The sequence below is a fragment of the Cheilinus undulatus genome, linkage group 21 (genome assembly GCF_018320785.1).
Source record: "Cheilinus undulatus linkage group 21, ASM1832078v1, whole genome shotgun sequence".
Taxonomy (NCBI): Eukaryota; Metazoa; Chordata; class Actinopteri; order Labriformes; family Labridae; genus Cheilinus; species Cheilinus undulatus.
Window position 1 is genome coordinate 20,882,337 of NC_054885.1, and position 13,089 is coordinate 20,895,425.

The following is a 13,089-nucleotide window of genomic DNA, read 5'->3' on the forward strand; positions in this document are numbered from 1 at the left end:
ATTTGAAAGAAAAACAGACACAGCAGGCCTATTTATAGAAATAATTTACCAGACTTTAAATCAGAGCAGAAACAAATTCAGACTTTATTTGTACATGAGGGTAGTTCATTGAGAAAACATGTAAATAAATGAATGTAAAATAAAAATAATTTAGGTGTTTTTTTTTTAATAAAATTACACAATTCAAAGAAATAAATATAAAATATATATGAGCAGACTAATGACAAGTTGTGAAGGGTACATAATCAGTTTATGCTGCCTTTTTACTGTCCTCGTTCAAAGTCACTATTGACAGCCTCAACATGTTACGACAAGACTAAAACAAGGATATCCATTTGTAACATAAAAAGCACTGCTGTTTAAGTATCTTAAAATATCGTCAACCCCATCATCTGTACACATTTTCATATAATTCCTTCTGTAGTGGAGCTTTACTCTCTGAATTTCCAGTCAAAACCTCTTCAGTCTACAACACTAAAACATTGTTTTCTTACTGTTTAAATTAATAACTGTAGCTTGTAGGACTGGCAAAGCTTGTTTCTGAAAGCTTATTTAATTGTTCAGAAGGATATTTCAAATTACTAACCCTGACTATTGTCCGCATATTCAGGCAACTCCATTTCTACACCTGCATTAGCATATTTATGTTTCATTAAAAATGTAAAATTACCATTGACATCTTTAACAGCTCCTCAGTGTGACAAGCTTCAGTCATTTCAGCTGTTGGAAGAAAGAAGGCTTTAGCATCCTTTGCAGGTGCCTTTTTCATCTATTAACTTGTCTATTTTGTTTACTTTTTTAAACAAAAAATAAGTGTATAAATAATATATTTTCTTATATAGAGCGAACGTTTACTTGTAACAAGGGAATTTATGATGAGCATGAACTGACTTCTGCTTGGTCACACAGGAAAATACTTTGTTCACCTGGAGAGAGGTTTGTCTTCTTTATGGCATGGCACAGAAATATAAATGTACTTTTTAAGTTGTGATCAAAATACAGTAATAAGTGCTAAAATCAAACTGCTTAATCTTACAGCATTATATTTTGAAACCTCACCACAAGAGGTCGTTGTAATGCTTGTCACAAAATGTTTAAGCAGTGTTGTCACATAATTTCTAAAAATGACTTTTGTAAACATTAAATGTGTATATTTCTTCTGACTCTGGTTTTAAACAGACCTAAAACAAGAGAGGTCTAGTTGGACAGTTTTAGCAGCTTTGAATAATTTTATGGTAAGCTCTCTTGTGATACTGTTTCACCAAGCAGTCTGGTTTGGTTCATTGCAGTTTGGCACAATAAGTTGAGCATCTGTTTCCACAGTCATTGCTACCTTAGGTTGGTAGGCAGGAGTGTAAGCCCAAGAGGATGTGGCTGCAGACTCTATGGTGGAGCATATTGGACTCAGCTGTTGCAGACCTCTACAATGGCGAAGTAATGTACATTACCCAGGCTGGAACCAGAATGAAGTACTGAATGACTTATGTTTTTCTGCTAGTTGTCAGAGGTTATGGTAAGTGGCTATTTTTCACAACCACAGAATTTCATGAATAAAAAGCAAACCCAAACCAGATCAGGGTTAGGCACCTGAACCCTAAGGTTAGGGTTAGGCAAGGAGGAGGGGGATGAAATTAAAAATAACACCACAAGCTAAGAAAAAACCCAACAAGATAGGTAGTACGTCACTTCCCGGCCTACAGTCAAGGTCATTCCATTGTAGAGATCTGCAACAGACGAGCCCAAAACGCCCCACCATGGAGGTCTGCAGCCAGATGCCTCAAGCCAGCAGCAAGTCTAGCCTCACCCTTTAGGGTCGAACAGGAATGCTTGGTACCCCAACTGAAGAGTGTGGGACAGTCAGTTATTGGGTACCTTTTCCAACTTCTGACTGTAGAAACAACTGCATTATGTGCTAAACCAAACTGATTGTTGGCCATTTTTACTCAGGAAATCTGCCAAGATTTACACAAATCTAGATACTTCAAAATAAGAGTACATTTTCTAATTTTTAGGTAAACTAATCTCACTTAGTCATAAACTAATTGGGGCAAATATTAGCTCGCTATAACTCTGATTACATCAGACCAATATGGTATACAATTGATTTTAATATTCGAGATAATGTCAGTTTTTGCATTTAAAGTTTGACTTCCAAAACATCATGTTGTTTCATCCTGTTTATATCTTTTGTGGCACTGCTGAAGCCTATTTAACAAAGGTAGAAACATGCAGTCAGTATTTTCACCTGTGTCTAAACAGCTGAATCCTGACTGTTACAGATAAGAAAAGATGCACTTAATCATGACTTAACAAAATCATAATGCATACTGTGAATGTGCTGAGAAGAGCCATTCTTGGGGTATAAATACAAACATAAAAACTTAAGTTATGAGAATAGTTTTCTCATTGTAAATGTGAATACAACTTTTTCAGTAAAAGGTCAGCATTAACATAATTAGACTTCAAAGGTTGATTACATAATCACACCACTCCCAGGATAGTAAAAGACATAAATATAGAAAAATATGTATTACATATATATTTATATATTGTATATGGATATAAAACTAAGTATCAGAAAGAAAACATAGGATGTATCAACAAAGAAACCAACTGAGAATACAAAACAAGAGTAAGAACACAGCAATGCCCCTGCTTGAAATCACAGCAGGTTGTACAGCAGCAAAGTTCCCCATACTGTTCTTTGCAGCTATGAACAGGGGAAGAACGGTCATGTCCTCTTAGCCAAGAGAAAATCCTGACATGAGCAATCTCTGACTTCACTCCAAATTAGGAATGGATCCTCTGTAAGAACAATTTAATTTCAAGTGAAATTCGTGTTAAAATGTAAATTAAAACGTATGACAGGAGGAAAGTGGTTACTGCATTTAGTTGTATGACACCACTGTTTATGTAGAGATGGGCGTCAGGAGTTCTCTTGCAGAAGAGTGTGTCAAAAGCAAAGTAAATAGCTACTGTTTTGGAGTTACCAACACCAGCAGCAGCACTTTATCGTGACCCAGCAGTAGGAATGATTTCTGTTTGGACGGAGTTCTCAATGTAAAGTGACAACGGAGGCAGTGGGAGCTGACGGTAATCTGTAATATACAGGAAGTAACCTTGATTGCATTTCACTTGTAATGACCTCTCTCATTATCACTAAATCCAATATGGATTATCTACCAAAGAGTGGCATATAAAGGAAAGAGGCAAAACAAAAGCCAATCAGTGCTGTAGCAGATAACATCCTTAGTTACATAAGGCTCGACCTCGTTGTATGTGGTCACACCACATTTAATTATCATGCATGAAGCCCCAGCAACCTCAGAAATGCAAATATAGTTTTTCTAATTCTAGGAATCAGTCGCCCTTGTGAATTATTTTTCTTTTATACTGTATCATAACAGTTATCTTTTAAGTGCTAAATAATGAAAAACACAAGGCAATGTCATATCTTCTGAAGCCAAACAAATCTGGTCCAGAAGGCTCCATACTTACTTTCCAATTTTATATTTAAACCCTCCTGAATCTGTTTATCAGAAAGGCAATTCAACTTGAAAAGACAAGTACTCACCTCTTGCATTTTATCATAATTGAATGAGAAATTGTGAGCCTGTCTAGTCAAAGCCAACATGTCTGAGTGTACACAGTAATTCTCAGCCTGACTGACAAATTAAATAACCTCTTGCAACATGACAAGTGTTGCAAGGATAAGTTGCCAGAACATATAAATAAAAGGCACAAATTGCTATCTTTTAATAAAACTTCCAAGATAATTTAGTGTAGTCCAGCAAAGGCTTTCACATCATTCTGGCATAATGGTTGAGTTTTAAACCTCCCCAACACATTATCTTACTTCAGAACTACTAAATCAAACCAGCATCAGCACATGAAAGAAAGCCTTTGCTGGAGCACACTGACTGTCATTCCCTAGCATTGCTCCCTAAATACAAAATAAGCTTTTTGGCAAAACTTTGCATGACCAAACAGAAACATGGGCAGTCATGTATCATTAGTGTAGCCCTTTAGTAGCGGTCAGTTATCAAACAGCATAACGCAGTCCTCTCCAAATGGGCTGTGGAGAGTGTAAGCAGATTTCCACTCCAACCAAACACAAGTGATGGTTTTACTGCATAGCACCTTCACTACTGAAGAAATACTAATCAGTGAAAGCATCTGTTGTTGTGATAGGCTGGTGCTTAAAATAAGCTGTGGCAGAGTCGTCTACTTCTTAACTATGAGTAAACAAAAGAGAATCTATCCAGATCACTTTAAGGCAAGAGCTTCAAGGCTAAATTACACTGAGACACTTTTATAGAAGAAAATGTATTTTGGTATATGCTTTAACAATAGCTTCACATATAAACTTTTAATGTCTCTTCTTTTCTATGTTTTGTACGTTGGTTGCACAGGCTGTCTGGGCCAGGGCTGCCAAATACTTTTCACTCTGTAGTAAAAGCAAATCTCTGCTATCAGTCAAAGTGGACGGGTCACAGAGGCCTGGCACCCTGCCGGTGCTGGGGATCAAGGGGAGAGGGGTTTGCACAGTGCACAGACAATGTAGATTGTGTAAAAGAGACACACAGAGGGAGATAGAGTTGTGAACACAGCATAACATCACAGAGAGCTTGCCATCCCATCACATCCCTCAGTCTAACTACTGAGCATCCTCTCAGTACAGGATGAGCAGGTTCAAGCTGGGTCAGAACCAGGAAGGACCAGGCAGGAGGAGGAGAGCCCAGTCCTGTCAGCACTAGGAGGGAGCTGAGAAAGGCTTCGGGCTTGAGTTGTTGTGGTTGGCTGACTTGACAATGGTGATGACGCTGGTGGTGGCCACCTTTCCTGGCGAGAGGGGCCCGTGGGTCACAGTCCGGGCAAAACACTGCAGGGCTTCGTACTTGGCTCGTAGGGCATCCAGCTCCAACCTCATGCTGGCGTTCTCGCGGGCAAGCTTGTCCACCTCCTGCTGCAGCTCTATCTTTTGTCTCTCCAGCTCCTCCTTCTGGGTGACACGCTTGATGCGGCAGCTGGCGGCATAGCCCCTGTTCTTCAGGGTCCGACGTCGCTGCTTCAACCGCACAACGTCCTCCTTGGTCAGCCCACGCAGGTGCTGGTTGAGCTCCCGTACAGACATGGCCACCAATTCATCGTCGCTGAGCACAGGGGCATTCTCGCCCACCTCCCTCTTGACCTTTAGGGCAAGATAAACAATGAATGAAGAGCAGCACCGTGGATGAAAAGCATTGAATTTACTGTCAAAATCCTGCAGTCTTACCTTTAAAGCTTTGCTCGTCTTGAAATGAGTCGTCATTCCCTGCATACGGACAACTGGCCAAAACCTCACAGCAGACACACTGAGATAAAGAAAAAATGGACATTGTAAGTAGCTCGTCTAAAGTTCAGGGCTGCTACAGGCTTAAGCGGGGGCTCCCAAACTTTTCAGCCTGTGACCCCCACCATCCCAGGATGTGGTTAAAGTAGCCCACAGCCGAAAACAGTCCAGCTGTACTTCAAGAATAGTCATGTACAGACTTACATTTCCAAGATTTTTACAACATTATGAAAACAAGATCTCCAAAATGCTTTAGGGGATTTTTGTACAGACGTTTGCTCTCGTTTAAGGTTAAATTGATTATGTTTCAAAGGTTAATGTCATTAGGCCTCATGGTCTGCCCTTGCCCATGACATTTGTACCACAGAAAACATCCCTGCTTCTCCTCTCCACCCACCACTATACTTTCACTCAGACCTGCTTACAGAAATGGTTGGGGGCCCCTGGACGTGTTTTGCCAAGCAGCATAGTCCCTCCTTCTGCTGGGCCTCAGAAAGCTCTCCCTTTTCCTCCCTTATGAGAGGCCTTGCTTTCACTGTGCGACAGTTGGAAACTTTACAGAGGCACATATTGCCTATAGTTTAATCAGTTTTAGATGAAAAGACATTTTCTGTTGTTTATTTTAACATCTTGACTGTTTACAGTATTAGATCAAGATAACATCTGGTTTTTGTGGAATATTGAGTTGTTTCATGAGATCTTGAGAAAAGGACTTGGAATGAACTCATGCATACATGTCATTTTAAGGCTTCTGTATGTCACAGCAGATCTGTCCACAGTATTGAATAGGCCCTTGACAAACCCACAGTATGTACCCAACCCAGTTGTGATTTATTGATGATATCACAGCATGTGCATTGGATCAGTAGCATTGGTGCTAACACCCTGGCTAACAGTTGTCTCATTTTGGAGCTGAAAAGGGGGTCAAACTATTATTGAGTTCTGATGATCAAATTATTTATTTATGCCACTTTAACTCTTTTTCATTGTTGAAAAAAAGCATGTTTGCCACTTTTAGCCATTTTTGTATTACTTTGTTACCTCTTATGAATACTTTAGCCGCCCTTTTTGCCACTTTTTAACCACTTTTCACCATTTTTACTGCCTAGTTTTGACACTTTTCCTTTATAATCAATTTGTTGTCTTTTTAACCTTTTTTAGCCACTTATGACATATTTTTGACCCTCTTTAACCCCTTTTCACCACTTATTTCTGCCAATTTACATTTTGAAAAGGTTGTTTTTTACCACAGCATAAATAAATACAATTAATTTTTGTTGCTTTGGTGGCCCATTCTCTCCCCTTTATTCCCTCCTTATTTGCAGCCTCATGTCACAGATAAAAATGTCTAAATGGTGTAGTCCAATGCTACAAAATAATGCAAGTTAATTAATTCAACCATAGTAAAAAATTGCTCATAAATGAGGAAATTACTGTTCAAAAATACATTAAAATGCATGGATATTTGTAAAAATGACGCAACAATTGTTGCTTGGTTCACCGGTTAAGGGGGGCCCTATGTTATATTATTTCTGGAAGCCTAAAATCCCTAGCTATGTCCCTGTCCAAAACACATACACAATCTCCTTCTATCATTAAAATACTAAAGTTATTTTATGCATCACTTTAATCAATTAAGTCTCATAATATGTGATGTGACCACTATAATGTGCTTTAAATGCAAAATTCATTTTGTCCAGGCACCTGTACATACTTTTGAGTCCTGCCAAGTAAGTGATGCTATGTTTTAAAATGGTGCTACTTGATACTTTTTCTCTGAAGGCCCATATCAGAGTAGTTCTCAAGTAATGCACGTTTATTTATTTTGCAGATGCTGAGTGCAATATGCTGGCACTCCTTCCCTCTTTAGACATCACAACAACATTCCAATGTTGCGTCATGTGTAAATATTTCGTTTGACTGTCAGACCCCAATACACCAGCAGAGGGCAGCATGACACCACGAAACACCCACACTTTGAGAGTGCCTGTGTTTACCAGTCAGAGAAGGAGGGCCAATGTAGTTCACTAGACCAGGCAAGATTAGAAACAAACGATCACTCTCCCTCTGTCTCCACAGAACTTTGCATTAAATCTCTCCACCTCAGCCAGTTTGGAGAACAGCCTCTCTGTGCTCATTACAGTGAGCCACATGCTCCCTAGACTGCTGCCATGGCCAAAAAAAGCGAGAGCGCTGAGCTGTGATCCTGTGAGAGGCACACATCCCCCCTCCACCCCAAGGCTCCATTTCAGGACCTGCAGACTGGCCTGACTACAAGTGCACTGTTCCATGCTCAACGGCTACCATGGAAACGCCCTGCAAATGGGCGTGGGAGTGTGAGTCACATGGTCACCAAAAGAGTAAACAAGTCTCATTCATAACCGCAACACAGTCCATACATAGTACAAATAAGAAGCGGACCTCATTCAGATAACTTGAAGGCATCCTATGTTAAAACTTTAACTTCCCTTTAATCTTATTCAGCTTATTCTCCTGATATGATGCCTCTGGGTTAACAGCAAGTCTATTCAGCCCTCTGATCAGACGTTATAGCAAGAGTATCACAAGTATTACATTTACTGTGAGGTTGAACTTTACGTGGCACTAGATACGCATGTGGAAAATTCCTGGAGAGAGAGTGTCACACAGAAATAGTTTCCCTTATAGTCACTGATGTATTTTCTGCTGTGAGACAATGTCGTCTATCAGTTTTGGACTGTGTTTTTCTGCTTGGATCCTCTTACACTGGGCTTTCCTGAGCAGCTCCATGCCCTTATTTAACTCTGGCAGATATATTTAGCCCACAGTGCTGACACAAATTTCTGCCAACTAAACAATTTAGGTGAGCATGCGATAAGTGATACCTCAACAGGGCAAATTTCCTCTGCAGGCCTGTTCGCTGCAGCTTTCCCAGGAGAAAATACCCTGGATGGGGTTGTTCTTTTTGGGAGGTTTATCACATTTTCACATGCTATGGCTTTAATGCTAATACAGAACTTTGGAACAGCAAGGAACAGAGCAGTCAACTTGAAAAACAGCCTTGTTTCTGCATTCAAGACCTGAAAATTAGTCATTATAGTGGCTTAAATTCAGCATCACTGCCTACAGAATGTACTTTGGTGATTTTCCAGGCACAAATGGTCCTTAAAGAGGCCTGCCTTGGAATCAAACATGAAGACCAACCAAACAGCTAAACCAAAAGCCACATAAAGTCATGTTTAAATTTAGGAAACATCTGCTGCTCTGATCTGATGTCCTTTATTCTTACAGAACGCTGCAAAGAATTGCATAATTGAGATTACACAAGTGCAAATGAAGAAAACAAAACATTCCTCGACAGCAACTTGGCCAAAAACACCCTAATTTAAGTGGTATTGCGTCAGAGGGGGTCCCTGAGTATATTCCTTGCAAAGATCATGGAAAAGTTGCGTGGGGCCTCCCTCTCTTCATACAAGAGGCCTCCAGCTTGAACTAAGAGGCCAAGTTGTTTCCCTCAAATTCTTTAGGCATGTGCTTATGTTTTTGCAACTCAAGATGGACATGCTTTTCCTGATCAAGATGGGAACGTTTGCCCTGAGGAAAAACAGCATTTATAAGACACAGCTAAATTCAAGAGGTATTTCACAACACCTCATGGCTTCTCTTCATCGTATGGAAAACATTTTTCTCCATAAGAGTGGGAAAAAGAAGTCTGGGAAAATACCTCAAAGAGGAGCCACAGATGGCGGGCTAAAGAACAAAAAAAAAACACATTCCTGAGTGAACACACATGTGCAAAGCCTCACAGGCAAAAAAGCAGGCAGATCTTTACTGCAGAGGGGAATACTTTGTCTGAATATGTCCTGCAATGCACTCGGCGAGGGGGGTGGGGTTCAGACAACCCTGCTTGTAAAAACTGCGGCTGCAAAATTCACAAAATGTCTGGAATTCTGAAGTGTCTCGCATCGTTTTATGTGCCTGCCCAAACAAATGAAAGGCAGCCTGTGTGCACATGTGTGGAAGTCCATCACTGTAAACAGGTCTCTCATTATAATACGCAGTAATGTTTTTATTTCTGATGATGACATTCTGATGACTAATTGCTCTAAACTTAGCATTTACTCAGCACTTACGGTACATTATCACTAATTCATGAGAGGAGTCACAAGGCATGACGCAAGAACTATTTCTCAACCTAGACAAGGTTGTCTAGGGTGCCATATTTCCCCCCTTGGTTGTACAATTTACTTTTAAAGATGAGCTGACATCTATTTTTAAGAATCCCTAAAAACAGAGAGCTGTGCAGGTTTTGTGTGTGCACGAACCATTTAAAAGAACTTTATGTGTATTTGAGACAGTTTAATAAATGTATATGTCATTTGTCAGTAAAGCCAAATGTTTGTTTTTAGGTCAGGCATCTGGTCAAGTTCAAGGCTGCACTTCAGTTTCAGCAGGTCACTGTGGGGCCCGGCGTTCTCCTTTTATAAACAGCATATCAAAGAGCTACAATCTCCAGTGATAAATGCAGACTCAACTCGCCTGGACTCTGTTTTCCTTCTCATTTTGTTTAAAATTGTGAGTCCAGGTAAAGCATAAAGCAGACTTGTGGTTGCCTTAGACAGCCTGAGTCTCTCCTCTAAGACAGCTCCTGCTTTTCTTGCATTTTTTCTCAGGAAGCGGCAGAGATTTCTCTACAGTCTGCTGCGCACAGCGCTCTGCTCTTTCTCCAGCGCAGCACATTTGGTGAGATATTATGTGAAGGAAATGGAGAGCATAGCTGAGCGGTGAGTCATGCTGTTTACTGGTAAAAGCGACGACTAGCGGCAGGGAATCACACCCTCCCAAGCTGACGTTTCCTGGAAAATCCCGTTGTTTCTCTGGGAGGAAGGAAAGAACAGGGGACCTTGGAAATGGCTGGCATAACCACCAGAAGTTTTGTGCGGAAAGGGAGGAGAACTCACTGAATATCAGAGTGAAGATTTTTTTCCAGATCAGGGAAGCTGGGATTCTAAGAAATGTCAAGAATGCTAAGGGGGAAATACAAGCCCCACCTGTTGATCCAATAGATGTCATAGGATAAATATCAATATTCTGTTTCCATAAAGGAAACTCACATGCATTTATCTGCCATTTTCAGCTGAGGCCCAAGCAGTCAGACAGTAAAGGTCTGACAAAAAGCACACAGTGTAAGTGCTAAAAAAATGCTTGTTTTTGTAGCTATGAGCTTGTGTCATGCTGTATTCAGGAAGTTGCCCAGGAGAAAGATCTGCCATTGAACCAGGAAGTCAGCCCCCTTTGAGGACAAACAAGGAATTCCCAAGAACAAAATCCCACAAAATAAATAAATGTAAACTTGACCCTTGCCACCCTCTGACCATGATGAGGTGAAAGCAGCTGAAATGCAGGAAAAAGGCAGGATTCATGTCACTGTGGGTGGCAGAGTGAGCAGTCTGTGTATGTACAACTGTCAGAGAGTCACTTTAGATGGATGCACCACAGGCGCGTTCACACGTTGCTCTGTGTACTTTCTGTTTGGCATGTTCAGCTGTGGATAAAATCACAAGCTTCCAGAGTCAAAACCTGACATCTTTTTTCCAGTAGAAGAGCAAAAACACAAAGTTCCAAAACGTGTTCCCTGTGAGTCATCACATCACCGACCACAGCTATTCTACTTTCACAATACTCCACCACAAGAACGCTTTGCATTTCTGTGCTGTTTAAAGCCAGAGGCAGCAGAAGAGAAATCTTATACGTCTGGTGACAATTAAGCAATATCCCTTTTTAAGGGGGATTTCTCATGATGTGCTTTGTCACTGTCACAGTATGGTGATAAAATGAGTCAACCACTGCAACTTCTCTTTCCTGGGAAGACATCATCACTTTTGTGATTGAGCCACATGGTAACCTCATGACAGAGGAGTGCACCCGCTCCCACTGACTCCCCTAGTGCAGCAGACAGTGCACCCATCAGAAACAGTGAAACAGTGGAAAAGCCTCTGGGGGAATAATGTGTGATCACTCAAGTAAAACAGTATAAATATTTCCATACATAAAAGGTCACAAATTTCAGTATTTCATTTGAGGATGAGGACAAACTAAATTGTGGAGTGGGGGCAGAATAGCACGACTGTGTTATTATTCAAAAAATAGCACGGTTTCCTTATTTTTGCCAAAGTCGTGATTTATATTTAGACCAAAACTGATAGCACAAAGATAAGATACAGCCCTTTCTTCCTCCTGATTGATTTATGCTTTGTGGAAATGTATGCTCCTCCTGTTGTTTGATGACTGTTTGTTTCCCCTGAACAGACCAGTCAGCCTTGGTGGTCCAACTTCCCATCGTGCCCTTTGTCCCACATGTCTAAAATACAGACCACGTGTTGTTTCCAATGTCAAAAGAAGGCTGGTATTTTGCATTATAGCAGCCTCTGATAAATCTCACGTAGAAACGGGCAAGAGGCAACCTTTTATAAGAAAAAGTTAAAGCTAGGTTAGGCGACTACTTTGTAGCTAATACCTCAGATTCGGGTGACGGAAAGAAGCCTTGGCTAAAAATAAACAAACCTAGATACAAATAATTTGTATTTTCAGGCTATCTTATGGCATAGTTAGAATTCGGTGCCACCTAATTTTTTTTTTTAAAAACATTTACAGCAGATAATCCCAATGGCAGCAATTTCAAAATAAAACCCCGATATTTTTCATAAGGCTGCCGACTTGATCTATGCGTGCGCAAATGGCGTTTTAATCATTTTAAATGTATTAATTAAACTTACACGAATATGTAAACATAATAGCTTTAAAAGATAAATACTTAAATTAATAACAGAGCGGACGAACAATTAATAGGCTATCATTTTTTAAAATATATTTTTCAAGCTTTTTCTCTCCCTAGCTACGGCATTAAGCCCTGAGACATTTTAGGAGTATTTTATTTATTCGCTCAAACACAACACGTGTCCTCGCGACAGAAACAAACTACAACATCAAACTTTCATAACTGGGATCAAAACTTATCTTACATTACGGGCGCGTGCCTGTCTGCGTGCGCCACTACTGTGTCAGCTACCTCGACACCTTGAGCGATTTAAAAAACAAATTCCCAAATATAAAGAAAAACACCATACCTCTGTGAACGCGGATATCTGTGGACTGGAATGCGTAAAAAGTGTCGGAGTAGGTTTCCTATCCAGGCGACGTAGAAACTTGACAAAGTTGGTATAAAGCGTCCAGCAGACGGGTAGCGGTGTATCCTCGTACTAAATTAACTACAAAACAACAACAATGTACCAACATTCCACGCTCTGCTTCCGCAAGCACTCACGTCACCGATTCCTCGTGACCGCCCCCTCCATTCATGAAAATAACTTTCTGCTTACGTCAGTCTGGGAAGGGGGGCCAGGGGGAGGCCAGAAATAGAAGATAGATACTGCTGGCGACTGCTTTTGCTTACTTTACAAAACTAATCCGTACAAAGTCAGCTCTTGTTGCTAACGAAAGTTTAAGAACTAGCAAAAGGAAAAAAAAACTTTAAGTAGGCCTGTGAAGAGGAAGCTAAACTTGGTGCCCTCTCAGTAGGCTAAACAAACCCCCCTCCTTCCTATAAGTGGACTCTTTCAGGGTCTACACTACAAGGTATTCAAAAATGTGCACTAGCTGAGAGAAAACAGCGACCTCCTCCCTCCTCTGCTCTGGGAGCAGCAGCAGCATTCCATTCCTGAGGAAAGTATGCGGTGTAGTAGCCCAGCAGTCACAGGATTTCTCTTATTTTAACTGCA

At 40.6% G+C, this 13,089-nt stretch overlaps 1 protein-coding gene across 1 annotated transcript; it reads right to left on the reverse strand.

The window, feature by feature from the left end:
* Positions 1 to 62: 62 nt before the first annotated feature.
* Positions 63 to 12,825, reverse strand: mafk (v-maf avian musculoaponeurotic fibrosarcoma oncogene homolog K). The gene is made up of 3 exons (XM_041817226.1): positions 12,439 to 12,825; positions 5,276 to 5,354; positions 63 to 5,191 (listed from the first exon to the last, which is right to left on the reverse strand). The coding sequence occupies exons 2-3, from the start codon at positions 5,318 to 5,320 to the stop codon at positions 4,754 to 4,756; spliced, it is 483 nt and encodes a 160-aa protein (XP_041673160.1). The 5' UTR covers positions 5,321 to 5,354; positions 12,439 to 12,825; the 3' UTR covers positions 63 to 4,753.
* Between the last annotated feature and the right edge of the window lie 264 nt (positions 12,826 to 13,089).

Bases quoted from the DNA above. Each gene is read 5' to 3' on its own strand.
- mafk (XM_041817226.1), bottom strand. From the start codon at position 5,320: ATGCAGGGAATGACGACTCATTTCAAGACGAGCAAAGCTTTAAAG. The intron at 5,192-5,275 runs GTAAGACTGCAG...CTTGCCCTAAAG, and splicing joins AGACGAGCAAAGCTTTAAAG to GTCAAGAGGGAGGTGGGCGA.